Source organism: Oryzias latipes, chromosome 11, assembly GCF_053564925.1.
Source record: "Oryzias latipes strain Hd-rR chromosome 11, Olatipes_Hd-rR_3.1".
Classification (NCBI taxonomy): domain Eukaryota; kingdom Metazoa; phylum Chordata; class Actinopteri; order Beloniformes; family Adrianichthyidae; genus Oryzias; species Oryzias latipes.
The window spans coordinates 28259270-28277748 of record NC_136247.1 but is presented as its reverse complement, the minus strand read 5'-3'; the positions used below and the strand labels follow the sequence as shown (position 1 = coordinate 28277748).

Here is an 18479-nt window from a genome sequence, read left to right as displayed (position 1 = left end):
TCATAATTCATATTCAAGAATTGATATGTTTCTGGTAGATTCTAAATTAAAACAGACAATTAAAAGAGACACAATATGAAGCTGTCAGACCACACGGTCCAGTAACATCACTTCTGGGGTTCCCAAAATTTCCAAGCCCAAGGACATGGAAAATGAACAACAGATTTTTAATGAATCCTTCAAAGAATTCATTGACTCTCAATTAGCTTTTTATTTCGAAACAAACGATTCCCCTGACATCTCTAAACAGGGTCTATGGGAAGCAACAACAGCCTACATTCGTGGCCAAATTCTCACACAGTGCTTTTTAGACTAAAAAAGAAAAATTAGAAAAGCAGTCACTTGCCCAGCAAATTTTGAAATTAGATCAACAAAACTCCTGTAATCCAAATCCTCAAACCCTAACGGAACGTACAGCATTGCAGACTAAGTTTAATCTACTCTCTACAAATGAGGCTGTGAAATTAATAAGACAGACAAAACAACATTTTTATGAACATGGGGAAAAAACCAAGTAGACTTTTAGCTCATCAAATTAAATTAATGGCAGAAAGAAATCAAATTGAGGAATCAACGATCTGTACTCATCTGAAGTTGAAGATGCTAACCTTATAAACAATTTTTTCGGAGGTATTTCTATTCTTGCAATTAGTCGAAAGAATTAAACTGAGTTAGAGAGCTCAGTAACATTGGAGGAAGTAAAACAAGCCATTAAAGAGCTTCAGAGCTCTAAAGCTCCAGGACCTGATGGCTATACTGTTGAATTTTAGAAATCTTTTATTGGTAGGTTGGCCCCAGTGTTGTTGCAGGTATATAATGAATCTCTCTGCCTTAGTAGGCTCCTTCAAGCTTTTTATCAGGCAACAATATCTGTGATCCATAAAAAAAGACAAGGATCCTGCATCTGTGTCCTCATACAGACCCATAAGCCTTTTAAATGTTGATACAAAAAAGTCTGGCAAAAAATTTAAGGAAGAGATTAGAGTCAGTGCTACCTACAATTATCCATGCCGATCGAAATGGTTTCATTAAAAATACACATCTATCACATAACCTTCGTCGTCTCTCTAATATCTTTACACAGGTGAAAAGCCACACCTGAATTACTCATCTCATTGGATGCGGAGAAGGCCTCTGATAGGGTGGAGTGGTCTTACCTCTTTGCCCTTTCAAAGTTTGGTTTTGGAGACAGTTTCATCTCCTGGGTCAAATTATTATATGCCTTTCCAGTCACCTCTATTCAAACAAATGGCTATAGATCAGAGTACTTTCCACTTGCCAGGTCCACAAGACAGGGCTGCCCATTATCCCCTTTAATTTTTGCTATTGCAATTGGGCCACTTGCAATCTCTTTACGCACTTTAGAGGACTATACAGGCATTGTAAGAGCTAAATGGGAACATAAAGTTTCACTTAATGCTGACGATCTGCTGTTATACATCTCAAATCCTTGCATTTCTATTCGAAGCATAATGAGAAAACTAGAATTCTTTGGATCCGTATCTCGCTATAAGATGAATATAAATAAAAGTATAATTTTTCCAATTAATGACACCCGTGTCAATATATCTGGACTTCCCTTCAAGATTTCATACTAATTTATACTGGTATGAAACTGGGAGTTACAGTTACCTCATCGGTAAAAGAACTTCACAACCAAAACTTCGCCAAACTAGTTGAACAAACCACCAGTAACCTTGAGAGATGGTCTTTTCTTCCACTCTCTCTAGCTGGTCGTGTGGGGGTGATTAAAATGACAGTGCTGCCCACATTTATGTTTCAATCTATTACTCTCCGTCTAAGCAAATCTTTCTTCAAAAAAGAAGACGAGAATTCTGGAATTAATTTGGAATAAGAAAGTCGCTAGTGTTAGACGTGAGTTTCTACATAGACCAAAATCCTGAGGAGGAATGGGTTTACCAAATTTTCAGCTTTACTATTGGGCTTGTAACCTTACCCTTCCTTATAGGGAGAGTTGCAACCATAAAAATGACGATTCTCCCCAAAATTAACTACCTGTTTTCAATGATTCCTTCCAAACCTCCAACTACTTGGTTCAAATCATTAGACTCATTTATTTCACAATTCCTTTGGGAAGGTAAACCACCAAGGATCAGTTTAAAAACTATTCAAAAACCTAAAGACAGAGGAGGACTAGGCCTACCAGACTTCCAGGACTACTACTCCGCGAACAGATTGTTTTATGTACAAAAATGGCTGAATCCTGGACTGTTAGATGAAGCTCCGGCTCGGCCTGCACGGCCAAGCTCCGGCTCGGCCTGCACGGCCAAGCTCCGGCTCGGCCTGCACGGCCAAGCTCCAGCTCCAGCTCGGCCTGCACGGCCAAGCTCCAGCTCTAGCTCCAGCTCGGCCTGCACGGCCAAGCTCCAGCTCCAGCTCCAGCTCCAGCTCGGCCTGCACTGCCAAGCTCCAGCTCCAGCTCCAGCTCGGCCTGCACTGCCAAGCTCCAGCTCGGCTGTCAATGCTTACCTCCAGGTGCAGTCTGACCTAAACTGCAAATCTGCACTGCAAGTGGACAAAATGGCACTCTTCATTATCTTGATATGTTTGTTGGGAGTCTGGGACTTGAGGCCTAACAATGTTCCCTGGTTGAGTACCCATAACAGAATGTGGTTCTGGGACTCTTTCAATAGCGGCACTTCTAATGCTGTGTATGGGCTACCACAGCCTCATCTGGTCATGGACCCAAACTTTTGGACAGATAAATCTACAGTGCTACCAAAATTTTCTTACTTTGTATGACCTGGCCTCAACATATAATAATACTGTCTTGAAACGTACAGTAAAGCAAAGATTGATGATAATTCTACTTTTGCTTTTATCTGGAAATGTGCAGCCAAACCCAGGGCCTGAAGTGCAATGTATTCAGACACCTACTGATTTAAAGTTGAAAATTATCTCAAAATTATTCATCTTAATGTGCGCAGCTTGGCTCCCAAAATGGACATGGTTAAAATTTGGTTTACATCAACTGAGGCGGACATTGTGATTATCTCTGAGACGTGGCTGACTAAATCTATCACAAATGAAGACCTAAATGTAAATGGATACAATGTGTATCGAACAGACAGGCCAAAAAAAGGTGGTGGTGTAGCCATCTATGTTAAATCTAGATTTGAAGCATCAACAGTCATGTCCAAGTCCATCCCTAAACAGTTGGAGCTTTTAGTCTTGAATGTGAAAATAGCCAAATCCCTGTCCATGACAGTAGTGGGATGCTATAGGCCCCCATCTGCCACCAAGGAGGCACTATCATCTTTAAAAGATCTTCTCTCCAGGATAAATTATGGTGAACTGTTAATGGTCGTTGATCTCAACTGGGACTGGTCAAGTACGGCCTCTGAAGAATTTAAATCCCTCTGTGAATCTATAAATCTTAGCCAGTTGATTAGTCAGCCAACTAGGCCAAATACTAAATGTCCAGAAAAGTCTACTTTGATTTAATTCTAACAAATGCTCCACACAAATTTTCATCTGCGGGTGTTTTCTGTAATGATTTGAGTGATCACTGTGTTGTTGCTGCATGCAGAGACGCAAAAATCCCCAAATGTAAACCATGCATCGTCTTTAGGAGAAATTTCAAGAAATTTAATGAACAAGCCTACCGTCATGATTTATCCTTGGTTAACTGGGAGCGCATAGGCCTAACGCCCAATGTTGAGTTAGCTTGGTCATCTTTTAAGGGCAACTTTGAAAAGATTATAAATAAACATGCTCCAATGAAGAAATTTAGAGTGAAAGGACGAGATAACCCTTGGTTCACCCAAGAGCTATCGGACATCATTCACCTTCGGAACAGGGCTTGGGCCAAAGCCAGAAAAACAGACTTAGCCCGGGACTGGTCCACCTTTAGACAACTGAGAAACAAATGCACTTCATTCATTAAAAAAGCTAAATCAGAATATTATCTGTCACAACTGAGCATCTCAACAATCCGCAGAAATTTTGGAAGGTGATAAAATCCTTCTCTGTGAACAAAAGTTCACATGATCTTCCTTCGTTTGTTTTAAAAAACTCAGTCCCAGTTTATGACCGAACTGAGGTTTTAAATTGTTTCAATAATCATTTTATATCATCTGGCTCCTGCTCTGACTACAAAGGAGCTGCCTCAGTGCCCCACAGTGTTTTCCGGTGAACTCTTTATGTTTGTACCTTTTACTGTAAATCAAGTTCATAAAGCTCTTAAAACTCTGAACCACAGAAAACCTCCCGGGCCAGATCTGATAGCCTTTCTTTTTAAAAATGGCTGCTGATTTTATTGCTCAGCCTCTTGCAACACTTTTTAATCTGTCAATTGAAACTCAAGAAATTCCTTCCATCTGGAAGTCACCTTTTGTTACTCCCCTCTTAAAAGGAGGTGACCCAGCAGTTTTAACCAACTACAGGCCAATATCCAATTTGTGTGTCTTGTCAAAAATTCTTGAATCTCTTGTGTGCGAGCAACTCAAAGAGTTTTTATCCTCAAATGAGCTTCTCTCAACATTACAGTCGGGTTTCAGGAATAAGCACAGTACAAATGACATTCTTGTTGCTCTTGACAATAAGCAGTACTGTGCTGCACTCTATTGATTTATCAAAAGCATTTGACACTGTGGATCACATTGTGTTAAAACAAAGACTTATCAGTTTTGGCCTTTCAGATCATGCAGTCTCCTGGCTCACAAATTACATGAAGAACAGAACCCAATGTGTTAGACAGGACGGTTTGTGTTCTGAATTCTTAAATGTACACAAGGGGGTGCCACAGGGTTCTGTATTAGGACCCCTCCTATTTGTCATCTATATAAATAATATATATCAAAATGTGTCTCATGCAAATATGTATTTTTATGCCGATGACAATTATTTACTGCTTTGACCCATCCCCTACCACTGCTGTTGAATATCTGCAAAAACCTTTTGATACGGTACAGCACACATTTCTCCAGCTAAAATTAATGGTTAATGCAGACAAAACCAAATTAATGCTGTTTTCAAACTCTAGAAAAACACCACAGGGTTTCCTTACAGTTTCCACTGTAGATGAAATGAAATTGAGTTGGTTCACATGTACAAATATCTGGGAGTCTTGATTGATGATGCCCTCTCATTCAAGCCCCACATTGAAAATCTTGTTAGGAAACTAAAATTAAACTGGGTTTTTTATTTCGAAACAAGTGTTTTTCATTTGGGATTAAAAAACAACTTGTCACAGCAACTTTCTTATCCATTTTAGATTATGGAGACCTTTTATATATGAATGCAACAACTCAATGTTTGAGTAAGATTGATTCCGTGTATCACGCCGCTTTGAGGTTTGTGACAAACTGAAAGGCCTGGACTCATTGTGAACTGTACTCTGGAGTGGGATGGTCTTCTCTGTCCACCAGGAGGTTCACAAACTGTTGCATTTTTATTTACAAATCTCTTCTTGGACTTTTACCTTCCTACATTTGCAGCCTGATCAAGCTGAGGACTGTTGAATCATACGGACTGCGCTCAAATGACCATCTATCGCTCGCCGTTCCATTTGCTCGTACAGAACTGGGGAAAAAGGCTTTTGTCTTCTCTGCCCCCTCAACATGGAACACTCTACAGAAAAGATGGAAATTAAAAGAACTCATTCCTCTGAATATTTTTAAATCCAAGCTGAGATTTGAGGAGAAAGTCACTTTTAACTGTACCTGTTTTACATGAGTTCTAATTTTTATTTGTTTTTAATGTTGACATTTTTATTGTAAATGTAATTTATTGTTTCCCCCCTAGCCAGGACTCCCTCGAAAAAGATATTCTTTATCTCAATGGGACAATTCCTGGGTAAATAAAGGTTAAATAAAATAAAAATATATAGAACAAAATCTCTGTAATAACTTAGATATTTCTAATTTCCCTTTCTTAAGTTCTAAAATTAAACAACACAAATGCTTCAGAGGTTTAAACATCAGCTCATCTCTAACAGCCTGGTGGGAGTTTCTTAAAAAAAAACAACCTCACATTATTTCCATGTAAACTTACCCCCATTTGGAATAACCCTGACATTTTAATTAACAAACATGATTCATTTTGCTTCATGGAAGAACAAAGGAATCCAGCAGTTCCAGCATATAATTCAGAATAGAAAATTTATGTCCCTCTCAACGTTATCCTCAACCTATGGAATTAATATAAACAAATTTCTAGAATATCAGCAGCTTAAATCAGCTATAAGCACTAAATACTGCCTGACCCTCCCCTTACAGTAACACATTTCATGGACCTTAAAAATCCCAAGCTCGCCTCCAAAATTTATAAGTTGATATCCAACATAGATGAAACAATTTACTTACCCATGAAAAAATGGGTGTCTGTTCTCTGTGGGCTTAATCTCCACTTTTCATTTTCCAGCAAGGAATCCTTCGTAAAGAAAGGGTTCAGCCATAAATGCTCTTTCATTTACACTACAAGAATTTTTCTAAATATGGCTGACGACACTTCAGCAAAGGAAAAAAATAAAACTGTTATTCAAAAAACAATAAAAAAATCACCCTTTTAGAAATCTACAAGTAACTGTTAATTATAAATCCCAAAAATGTTTCATACAAAGATTTTTGTCTCATAGCCAATTATACTGTTTACAGTCTAGTCTAAGATAAATTATACATCTACACAGAATCAATTTCAAATAAAACCAGTAAACCTTTGGAATACCTTAAAAACAATTCCATAATCCAATAAAAAAAAAGTAGGAAGCAGGGACTCAAATACACAGAAAAAGAACATTCTGGAATATATTTAAAAATCTATGAAGAGCAGAGTTTATTAAGTTAAGTTACTATGTATGCATTTTTAGGGTTAATTCATGAAATCGTCAAGTATAGATAATAACAAAATAACGTAAATTTAAACAAGGAAAATATTTGCCTCCAAAGAAAAGAGCCTCACAGCAGAATTGAACCGACAACCCGAGCAGAACGAAGAACCACTGACCTGGAGCTCCGCTGCATCCCGGAGAACTGAGCCGAACTCCAACAGCTGGACCTCATTAGCGCTAATGAAGCCTCAGCAGCAGGTGTGTGGGGCACGTGACCCGCTGCTCTTCCAGTCCCTTTGAAGTTTACGCAGTGACGCACTAAAGGCGGCAAAAAAGCCCCCACTGTATGAAAAAAATAAATGTGAAGTCTCCTCAGCCGTAATGTGCTCTTTCCACCAGCAGGGGGCAACAATGTTCAGCTCGTGGTTAAGCCATTAATGTTTCTACAAACAAATTCTAAACAATTAGACTGATCTTTTACCCCTTCACGCCTGAATTTATTTACAAGTATATAAACAAATATTTTCTTCAATGTTTCTTACATTCAAGGTGATGTTTAGGATTTTGAGGAAGATAATCTGGTTATATTCACTAGTCACTTTAGAAAAATCAGGAAGTGATGTCTGACACCTTACAAAGTAATATTTAAACTAAGTTGAAATTGTATTTTTTTTTAACATTTGCTCATTTAGCAGATGTTTGTTAAAAGCAAATTAGAAATATGGAGCCAAATGAGCAAAAAGGGCAGAGTGTAATAAAATACTGTAAAAAATAATTTGAGCTAAAACAAACAGACCCTTGTTCATGTGCTTGGATGGATGATTTTCTCACAGAAAACGTTTTAGAGCCTTTTTGAAAAGATGCTGCTGTGGTCAGCAAGTCTTCTCTGAAATAAAGCTTCATCATCTCCTTAAAAATAGTTTTGCACTAAACAGTTACTGACATTCAGGATTACAGAGGCAGCAAACAGCAGAAACTGAAAGAAAGAACCGAGCCCTCAGGCTTATTATATCCATACCACTGAAAATAAGTACTCCTGGTCTTTATGGATTCAGATCAGAGTCCAGGTACGTTTGGATTCAGATGTCCCTGTTACTGTGAGCTCAACAACAGATTTGTGTTTTCTGCAAAGTGTCGTCTTCTCTGTTTGTTTAGAAGCAGCAACAGAATGTCTAACTAGTCAGACAACATAGTTCTTTTCTGGATCAGTGTGTTGGCAGGAAGAACAGGGAGGGTATCTGATGTAACACTTCAACTACTCCTTTTCCAAATTCTCTGACTGATAGTCAAATATGAGAAGCTGCCAAGCAGGGAAAGAGCTCCAGGGGACAATAGCTGCAGTTCTATGTGCAAAATATCTTTGTTCAGATCAAAGATCGGACTAGAATTGAACTGTGGGCCCAGAAAAATGTCATCCGATTAACAAACGTTTACATATACCACACTTTCCATCTGAATAAATCATTTGGACAAGCGCACAACTCTCTGAAACACTGGAAACGGCTGTAGAAGAATCCATTTACAGTTTTTCTTTGTCAAAACATTCAGTTTCCTCTCTGTAGGACACCTATACCAAAGAGACAGATGCTCATTTATTCATCTTAAACACAACGTTGGAAGCTGATTTGGTTTGGAAATCACTTTATTCGAGTCAATTTTAAGAGAGTCTGAAATGGTACGAAATTCAGCTAAAATATCAACAAAATTTGAAGAAATGCAAAAATTGAAATTTGAGTTCAAACCACAAAGTTTGGTGATCAGGTTGTGACTTTAAAGACACAGGAACGGGTGAATGGATGGACTAAAACTCATGATTTTAAAACAAGAAAGTGTGCAGAACCTTGAAAAGATGCAGGAAAATGTCCATTTAAATGTCTTTTCCAAAATGTCTTGCTTTAAACTCTGACATCTAGTATTTGACACATTGAGACAGAAACATGAGGCTGATGGCACAAAGATCAAAATGTCTACTTTGGTCTGGTAAACTGATAAATCCATTTCCAAATGTTTCTTCTAAGAAAACTGAATCTTGAGATAATCGTGTTTATCTGATTTTTCCAACTATTAAGTTGAATTTCATTTCTTTTGAAGTTTTGTTTTCCTCAAAACTTTATCCAAAACTTTATTTCTTGCAACAATAAATGGTGTCTTAACAGCTTTTGAACAATCAGACTCATCTTTAGTTATCATGAGAAAAATTATTTGGTCACAGATGCTTGACAAAGCAGCAAACAAACAAACAAACAAACAAACAAACAAACAAACAAACAGTAAAAGAAAAGTCAAACACATAACAAATTCAAATTTAAACTATAAAAAACCAAAACCATTTTACATTGAATCTGTTAGAGGACACTTTAAACAGTGACAAAATAATGAGGAGCAGAAACAGATGGAAAGTCAGGATCTCAGTGTAAAAAGGTTGTATAAGAAAGTCTTCTTAGCTAATACAAACAATTATTGTTTTGAAAATATATATTATGACATATAAATAAATAAACATTTTAATGGACTCCCATAGGATGGTTTCATAGTAGACAAAGTTTTAAAAATATTCATCTGAACTTTGTCTTTTTAGATTTCAAGTTTTACATTGATTAGAAAGTAAAGAAAAAAATGTATGAAGATGATGCCATCTTCTATACAGTGTAATTTCTCATAATCATGAATTGATGTTTTTGCAGCAATGCATACAGAAAACACACGTCACTGTAGATTCAATATATATGTTTATCAATTATCAATATTGATATGGTCATGAATGTAGACGGTGGCAGTCAGGCAAAAAATCAATTGTCTTAAAAAGAAACCGGGTGTTGTGTTTATTGTCTCTGATGGGTTTTGAAATAAAAGTGTCCTTGCCTAAAAAAAATAAAAAAATAAATAAAAAAAATAAATAAAAAAATAAATAAAATAAAAATAAAAAAATAAATAAAAGTGTCCTTGCCTGTTTGACAGCATGGTTGTAGATTTTTAGGCATCTTTGAATTCAGTTTCAGTGTTTTTGTTTCCAGCAGAGCTGCTGAATCGATGGTAAACTTCCATCTGACATTAAAATTATCAATCAGAGAATCACAGGACAACGGTGAAATCTGAGCTGGAGCTTGTTTTAAATTGTCACTGAAGTTTTCTGCCACTTCAGGAGTTATATATCATTTTGTTAGTTCTCACAAAAGTCTCATGATTGATAAAACACACAATAATGGTCTGACACAGCCAAGTCAATATCAGACAACACAACAGCAGACAGGCCGGAGATGGGACCAAGTCCAGGGTGTGTCCTCTGTTGTGAGTCGGCTGTGCCCCATGCTATGAGGTTCCATTTGTGTCCACTGTCTATGTCTGCTGAACGAGTTCATTGAACTCCATGAACATTGTTCATTCATCATGCGTTGTGTTTAAAACTTCGCATTTGTCTTTGTTATTGTCGCTACCCCCTGTCGTCTGACTTTGTCGCCAGGAAAGTCCTTAGCAACCGTTGCTCTTGTCGTTAGCTACGACATTTCCCCAAGTCGTGTCGTTAGATCTTGTCTTTTTTCAAATGTTGCCAAAGTCGTCAGACAAGTCCTTTGTACGGTGGGTAAATTGTTTCTTGTACTACCGCAGAATGGAAAAAAAGTTTATTGAAGCCGGCGCTAGCGTTGAGCATGACAAACACTTTTTTAAAATAAACTTTATTGATATTCCTGCAAACGGCCATTGCCAGAAAGACGGGGGCGCATGCAAACAACGTTTTCACGTTCCCGAAGCGACTCTTGCTTGAGACGACTGTTGTTGTGATTTTGGGCTATACAAATAAAATTGAATTGAATTGAATTGAATTGTTTTAAGTTATTTAGAGTATGGCTTAAGTTAAATCTGGTGATGAAACTGTTATTTAAGTCTTTAAAAAAATAACTGATCTTTATCAAAAATGTTGTCACAAATCAGGTGGATAAACGAGGAACAGACGGGCCAAAAACTTTGACTGGATTTTGAGTTTGGGACCAGTATGATGCTCTTTTGGGCGCCTCTGCTCCTTGTTTCTCTATCAGATTTGTTTGATAAAGATTAGCTATATTTCAAAAGACTTTTAAATAATAGTATCTTCACAAGATTTAATTGAAGCCATAATCTAAATCCTTTTAAACTATTGGCAAGTTGCAATGGTAATGTGAAACCCTTGTATGCATGCACCCCCCCCCCCACACACACACTTCTGGCAATAGGCATTTGCAGGAATATCAATAAAGGTTTTTATTTCTTTTTTTTCAAATGTGTTTTGTTCTGTGGCTTGGCGAGCTCACCCCTCGCAGGCAGGAGTTTACAGCTCCTCACGCCGATGACGGGAGTCCACCAGCAGATCAGGAAGGACGGAACCGCCTAAAGTCACCGAGCTTGGCCCAGATGTTCCTGTATAACGACCAGGACAGGCCTTCAGGAGCACGACATTCCCGCTGCTTCTACCACGACGGAGGAAGGAGGGAAATTCTTAGAGGAAAGATGCGTTTCTGACCACCGATATGTCTATCCGGCAGCCCGGAAGGACCGGTTCAGTTGGGCGAAAAGCTCTCAGTTTATTCTGAAGTTCTTTTCAGCCTCATGAGAAGCTGCTCATGAAGATGAAGATTAAAAAAACACCAATTGGGTCAGTCTCACGTGACCACAAGGACTGACGTCACCACACGTGTTGGCAGTCACGTGAGGTGAGGGACAGACAAACAGTGATGTCACCAGAGGGCGTGGCATTAAAATGATGTCATCTCCAGACACGTACAGAAAAATGATGTCATAATGATGTCAAATGATGTCATAATGATGTAATTTCAGAGGAATTAAAATGATTAAAATGACATCATTTGACATCGTTTGACGTCATTTGATATCCAGTTACTTCCTCTCCAAAGTTTCTAAATACTCCATCTTTCTGAGTCTTGCAGCATTTTAAAGATCTAAAGAGAGATTTCCAAGCATTTACAGAAATTCGTGTTTCCAAAAACGTTCAAGCCTTCAGCTCTTTCACAAATTCACTTCAATCCAGAACCAGCCATGTTCCACAACAATGTGTTTAAAGGTCTTGGAGCTACCAGCTCTTCAACTGAATCCCTCTGGGATTCGGACAGCGAGACGCCAGACCACACCAGAAAGCAGGAGCAGGGATTCAAAGGATTCACTCAGAGAGCAAAGCAAAGTGTTTGGAAATGGTTCAAACGCGGAAATAAAACCCCCAGGGATCAGATAACCTGGGAGGACCTGTACAAGGACAAACAGCAGGAACTGGATTATTTTGTGGAGCAGAACAATTCTCTCCGGACAGCTCTCCAAAACCTGCAGATGCTCCTTAAGGAAGCTGAGAAGCTGAGAAACGATTCCATCTCAGCCGACCTCACTGACAGAGCTCTGAACTTCACGTATCTGACACGTGAGGCTGAAGGAGTTCAGGAAGATCAGCCTGGATTTCAAGCAGAAAGTCAACACCAACACGATCAAACCAGCATCTTGGACTTAGAGCTGCAAAATGAGGAAATGGCCCAGGAACTTGAAAAGCTTCAGGACAAACTTCTTGTTTTGTCAGACAGAAAAGCCAAGTATGACCCTGCAGGAGACCACCTCAAAGCTGCCCAGGACCAGAACTCAGTCCTCAAAGAAAAGCTTCTGGAACTTCAATTAAAGATCCAACAAGAGGAAGCTCTCCTGATGATGACTCCGGACATTTCTCCTGAGGATCTGCAGGAAGAATACCGAGATCAGATCCAGGCCTTAGAGCAGGAAAATGCAGTTCTCCAGAAGGACTTGGAAGATCTCAAGAAAAAACGCAGTAAAGAAGCAGCAATGAGGATCGATTTGATATGCATTGAAGCCCAAAAAAGCCACTTGGAGGACCAATGCCAGCACATCCGGGAGGTCATTCAGATCCACAGTGAACAGCAGGATGGAGAACTCGTCTATCCTGAACAGATCCAGGAGTTGAAATGTCAAATAAATTCCCTTGAAAAAGAAAAGGAAGACCTTCTGGAAGAACAAAGGAAGGTGGAAAATGCAGAATCAGACATTAAAATGCTGCTAAAAGAATTCCATCAGGTGGTAAAAAATGTAGATGAATTGAAAAAGGAAAACTGCCACCTGAAATGGGAATTCATGGAGCTGAACGTGGATTTCTTTGAGAGACAACAAATACCGGCGAAGCTCGAAGTTTCAAGAAAAGAACAGGAGTCTTTGAGGAAGGAGAATGCAGTTCTGGCTGAGCAGGTTTCAGAATGGAGATCCAAGTTCCACCAGCAGAAATCTGTCCAGAACCAGCCTCAGAGTCCTGCTAGAAAGCGGCCAAGTCTGATCCCCAAACCCGTGTCTGTGAGAAACCCAGAACCAAAGCAGGTTTCCATGGATACTGGAAGGACCCAACAGCCTCAGAGTTCTCCTAGAAACCGGCCAATTCTGAGACCCAGACCCGTGTCTGTGAGAATTCCAGAACCAAAGCAGGTTTCCATGGATACTGGAAGGACCCAACAGCCTCAGAGTTCTCCTAGAAACCGGCCAGGTCTGAGACCCAGACCCGTGTCTGTGAAGACCCCGGAACCAAAGCAGGTTTCCATGGATACTGGAAGGACCCAACAGCCTCAGAGTCTTGCTAGAAACCAGCCAAGTTTGAGCCCCAAACCCGTGTCTGTGAAAAGGTCTGAACTACCAAAGAAGGTTCCCAAGGGTCCTAAAAAGACCCAACCTAAGAAACAACAGAGCCTCAGAGAGCTAGAAAGAGGCTGGAGAACGTAGTGGATCTAGAAATCTTTATTTAGCTTGTAGGATGTTTGCTGGGATTAGATCCAGAAAATATAGAGATGCTTTATCTTTTTAGTATTTAGTTATTTGTTAGTTGATTATTAATGTTTTGACGTATTTATTTAGACTGTTATATTTTTTATTAGTTTTTGTAATTGTGGTAGGCCTGTATCTTAAAAATATATTTTTCAATTTCACTCTGACAGCAAAAAAAAAGTAAAATAAAAGTCTAGAAATCTGTTCTAATGTTTTTATGTGACTCTTCTAAATTATAACTGGGGTTTTAATGATGTTATATTTTTCATCATAGACTGTAAATGTTTTTAAAAAACTGACTTAAGGTTGTAAAAGAAGTTCAGAAAAGATGGGTTTGGAGTTTGGGGTTAGTATAGCTAAAGTTCAACTGTCTAGTTTTTGTGTCACATGGGTTCCCAAAATAAGCTAGAAAAAATGGGGCGGCACGTTGGTTTGTTGGGTCAGTTCTGGTTCCTGACGGACCCGTGTCTGCGTGGGTTTCCTCCGAGGGCTTCGGTTCCCCCCACCTGTTTAGAAGAACCATTCTGTGGTTCCTGATAGTTTAGGATCTACTAGAAGAGTCACAGACGACGACTTCCAGCTTTTTGTTGTGCAGGACGACTCCCCAAAAATGACAACTAAAACAAAAAAAAGATGAAATTTGGCCCCAAAAAATCAGTCCCACTAAATTCTTAGTTCCACATGAAAAGAGCGGCCTGTGGGTTTCCTCCCAGGACTCCGGTTTTGCCACCCTAATTGTTAATGATTGGCTTGTGACTGAAAAATTCCCCCTCCCTGAATCGCCACCTTATCGTGGTGGAGGGGTTTGAGTGCCTGAATTTACCCCCAGGAGCAACTTTGTCAAAGGCATCTGCCCTGCTCCTAACAGGGGCAGTGCAGATGCCCCATCAGATGAAGGTTTGGACTTCCAGTGGGTCCAAACCTTCATCTGATGGTGCTGTACCCACCTTTGTCATGGTAGCAATAACACGTCAGTGTAAGGATCGGGTCTTGGGAAAGCACAAGGGTTAAAAGAAACTAAAAATGGAGATTCTTGCATCTATTTCGTCAATAAAACTATACAAAAGTAATTCATAACAGGCTATAAAACACGTTTTTTGGATCTTAAATTATTTTTATTTTATTATTCAAAACTCCACTCCTAAATTAAACATCTCCACACACTTGTCAAACATTTTCCCCCTGAGCGCGTTTCCTCCCCTGACCACAAAAAGTCATCACAGGTGAGAGACGGTTTTCTTTCATGAGCGTGACCGGCTCATCGGGCTCGTCTCATGCGTGAGCAATCGCATGATCTCAGAGATATTGTGCACTCGCTGCATTTTGTCATGAGCTCTGCCATGTTCAGTCTTTGTTTCAGATCCTAAACTGTTAACAGCACATTTCAGAAGAAACCATTTCCTGTTAGTGTCCAACTGATTAGATGGAAAAAAAATGAACAAAACTTTTAAATTCTCAATTATTCAACCATGAGTCTTTTTAATCAAATCATAGATCTCACTTGGACATTTTATAATAATTATTGCTGAAAGAATTAATTATTTTTGTTTAAAGTTATATTTTGGTGGATTTTTCTACAGTGGAGGAAATAAGTATTGGATTCTGTGCTGATTGTGTAGATTTGTCCATTTTAGAGGTTGATTTAAAAAAAAAAAAATTTTGGTAAATTTTAAATCATTCATTTTTTACGAGGGTTTTAGGGTCACAAATAAAAAAAATGAATATTACGAGATTTAAAATGAGACAGTAACACCTATGTTACTTAGTACGACGGAGTATTAGGGCCACAAAAAAAAAAAAAATTAGAGCCACCAAAAAAAAAAAAAAGTAAAATTACGAGATTTTATCTCGTAAATTTAGGAGATAAAAACTCGTAAATTTAGGAGATAAAAACTCCTAAATTTAGGAGAAAAAAACTCGTAATTTTAGGAGATTACAGTGGAAGTGAGCATGCAGAGCAGCAGGTGAACGCCGTGCAGCCGCAGAGAAGACCGACTAAACTTTGTTGAACAGGTGAGCTGAATGTTAATTGATAACGTTCCAGATGTCTGGAAGGTCATTTGTTTGATTTCCGATTCATTAAAGTTTTATTTATTGATGGTTGGTTTGCAGGATCTCTGCAGCCCGATGAAGCCGTCGTCGGTGTCCCTGCAGCTGTTCGCTTGAATCCTTTCTTCCTCCACCAAAGACAAGACTCTACGTCTGTGGGACGCTTCCGTCACACAAAAGGAGGAGCACTTTTTTTTGGCATTTTCAACGTTCCAAAGCCAATATAAAACACTATTTTCATTCCTTTTTATTGTTTTATGCTGAAACGGGACATTTCATCCGCAGGAGGGGGCGTTTGTAAGACTGTTTACTTCCGCATTGGTGTTGGGATGACAGGTTCATGACGTAATGAGACAAATGAACTTCAGGATATGTGAATGAAAAGGAGAATAAAGGCTGCAGCGATTGTCTACACCCAAACGTGTCTCTGAGCTCCTTATTTTACATATTAAACTCCGCTTTACTGACACTGAACCCCGGAAAGACTACTACACGGAAAATAATCTGATTTTGAGTCGCCAAAAGGTTCAGAATCTCTTTGTTTTACACCTATAATAATCCGGAAATGAAGCTTCACAAAAGGCTCCACATACTTCATCTTCAAGCTAGGTTCCGATAAACGAACAACTTCTGTGTTTTTTCCTTAATCTACGACTTTTTTCTCGTAAATTTATGAGATTTTAAGTCGTAAATTTATGAGATAAAAAGTCGTAAATTTACTTTTTTTTTTTTGGTGGCTCTAATACTCCGTCGTAACTTAGTCTGTGCTATAATATAAAAATATTAAATATAAACTAAAGCATGCAGACTGACAAAATGTACAATGCAGACAGGAGTTTTCTTTTTCTTTTTTTTAAATGTATTTTTAAACTGCCACAAACATAATTTTCTAGTGCAAAAAACAAACAGTTGTCGTCATGATGTAGTTCTACAAAATAATAACCATAAACAAACAACATATAGATTGGACTTTGTCGTCATTTGCTGCTTGAAGTTGCATATTGACTCATGCAGACAGACGGTAATGCAGTGGGTTGATAGCAGCAGATATGTTGTGGTTTGGAACCAGAAATAGTTGCAGCCTGATTTTGTCACTTAGTCATTCAGTGAACTCATAGTGTGGTTTACTTGAAGTCGCTCCAACATGATATAAATCATCTGCAACAACTAAAATCTCTGCTCTCCTTTGTAGTTCATGCTAGCATCCTTAAAGTAAATGAAGCATAAAGAAGCTTTAACAGAATAAACAGCTGCACTTGAGTCTGACTGTTTCAGACATTGAGAGACTACAATCCATGTGTTTGTGTGTCTGAATGTGGGAAAAAGGATTTGATAAGTGAGCTACGTATCAACAGTGTTCGTGCTGAGAGGCAAGAGTGCTGACCGCTACACCACAGTGCAGCTACCTGTGAAATATGAAGAACTAAAGCACGTTTAGTTTATTTTAGAAAATTAGAAAAAGTAACATTTCCTGTGAACACAGCAAGATATTTTTAATACTTTGCTTTTTAAAAAAACATTCATTCTTATTTAGATATTTTTCATCAAATTTAATAGATAACCAGAAAAACTAATAGAAACTGGAGGTGTAGTAGTGTTTTTACACTTCCGCGCTGCTACTTCCTCTAAGTATGTTTACAGTTAAACAGGAAATCCTGTCTTCAGCTCAAATGCAGAAAATGTTTCACTTTCTGCATCATCTTCAGTCCACCTCTGAGTGATAACACAGCTGCAGCACCTCTTCTACTGCATCAGCCTGAAGATGGCCTCAGATATTTATGCCAAACCAGATTTCTCCACGAAGGTCAGATACAACAGAAAGCAGCTAGAAGACACATCAGACTGGAAGGACTGTGAGGTGAAAACCTACCACGATGCATATGAATCTGTGGAGGACACCAGAAGGGTTCAGTCACCAGAACAAGGTAAGAATGAACTCAATCTTCTGCATCCAGACATGCTGATCAAAACCTCAGTACCAGTTCAGCATTTAGCATGGCATGGGTTCAGTGCTGTGTAAGGGGTGGAAACCGGATTGAAACGGTTCCAGAAGATTATTATGACTGACCCTTCCCAGTGAACAGTGGGATCTGAATCTTTTGATCAGATCTGGGGGGGTCCTGTGGTAGTGTACTCCGTGAACTTGGGTGGGGTGGGGGGGTCACTGATGTGGACATGTCCCCAAAATATCGTTTCCCTACTTCAGTACAAAGCCAGGTTTCTACATTGCATCATCAGTTCTGCAGATGTGAACAATGGCGTCTGTTGGTGCTGTGTACTGTCCTGTCAGCTGGATCCATCATTCTATCCTCATGTAAGATGAAATCTAACACCTCAACATAATAGTTTAGTTAAAAACATCAAACTAGCAGCAGGGACTTTGGGCAGTGGAAGGGTGGTCGACCCATAATCTTAAGGTTGCAGGTTCGATTCCCGCCTTGCACACCCATGAGCCGAAGTGTCCTTGGGCAAGACACTGAACCCCACCTTGCCTCTGGTGGTAGGCTGGCGCCTGTGTTTGGCAGCGGAGCGACCACCAGAGTATGAATGTGTGTGTGACTGGGTGAATGGGTCTGTGACTGTAAAGCGCTTTGTCCTTGTAGGAAGAAAAGCGCCACATAAGTATACGCCATTTACCAGCAGAGACTTTTATTTTCCAAATTAAAAATATGTTTTATTGATGTTTATCCTAAAAGCACAATGTAAACTTGAATTTATTTAACTTTTGTATGGTTTATTTCACCAAATAATGTAATTTTCCAGACATGGTGGCCAACATTAGCAATCTGCAGATGGAAGTGAAGGAGCTAAAGAAACACTCTGAAGGTGAGAAACATTAAAAACACCT

The 18479-nt window shown here is 39.0% G+C and overlaps 2 protein-coding genes and 1 long non-coding RNA gene across 7 annotated transcripts in view; 2 read left to right on the top strand and 1 right to left on the bottom strand.

The window, feature by feature from the left end:
• The window catches only part of LOC144995434 (uncharacterized), a 61703-nt gene extending 54291 nt beyond the window's left edge, over positions 1–7412 (bottom strand). Inside the window, exons 1-2 of the long non-coding RNA XR_013658971.1 lie at positions 6967–7412; positions 6327–6393 (exon numbers count right to left, since the gene is read on the bottom strand). This is a non-coding gene — a long non-coding RNA (uncharacterized LOC144995434). The remainder of the gene's footprint in view (positions 1–6326; positions 6394–6966) is intronic.
• Positions 1–18479, top strand: part of LOC110015840 (CD209 antigen-like protein D) — a 59303-nt gene that overhangs the window by 36616 nt on the left and 4208 nt on the right. For 3 of the 5 annotated variants that reach the window (XM_023959756.2, XM_023959753.2, XM_023959755.2), the window contains exon 2: positions 18395–18457. In XM_023959756.2, the coding sequence (XP_023815524.1) occupies positions 18395–18457 (63 nt within the window). Of the gene's footprint in view, positions 1–17270; positions 17557–18394; positions 18458–18479 lie in introns of those variants that run through there. The other 2 variants (XR_013658968.1, XM_023959752.2) reach the window with 1 other exon arrangement.
• LOC110013947 (uncharacterized) lies at positions 11520–16051 on the top strand. The gene is made up of 2 exons (XM_078955129.1): positions 11520–15595; positions 15695–16051. Exon 1 carries the CDS (start codon positions 11819–11821, stop codon positions 13538–13540), a length of 1722 nt encoding a protein of 573 aa, XP_078811255.1. The 5' UTR covers positions 11520–11818; the 3' UTR covers positions 13541–15595; positions 15695–16051.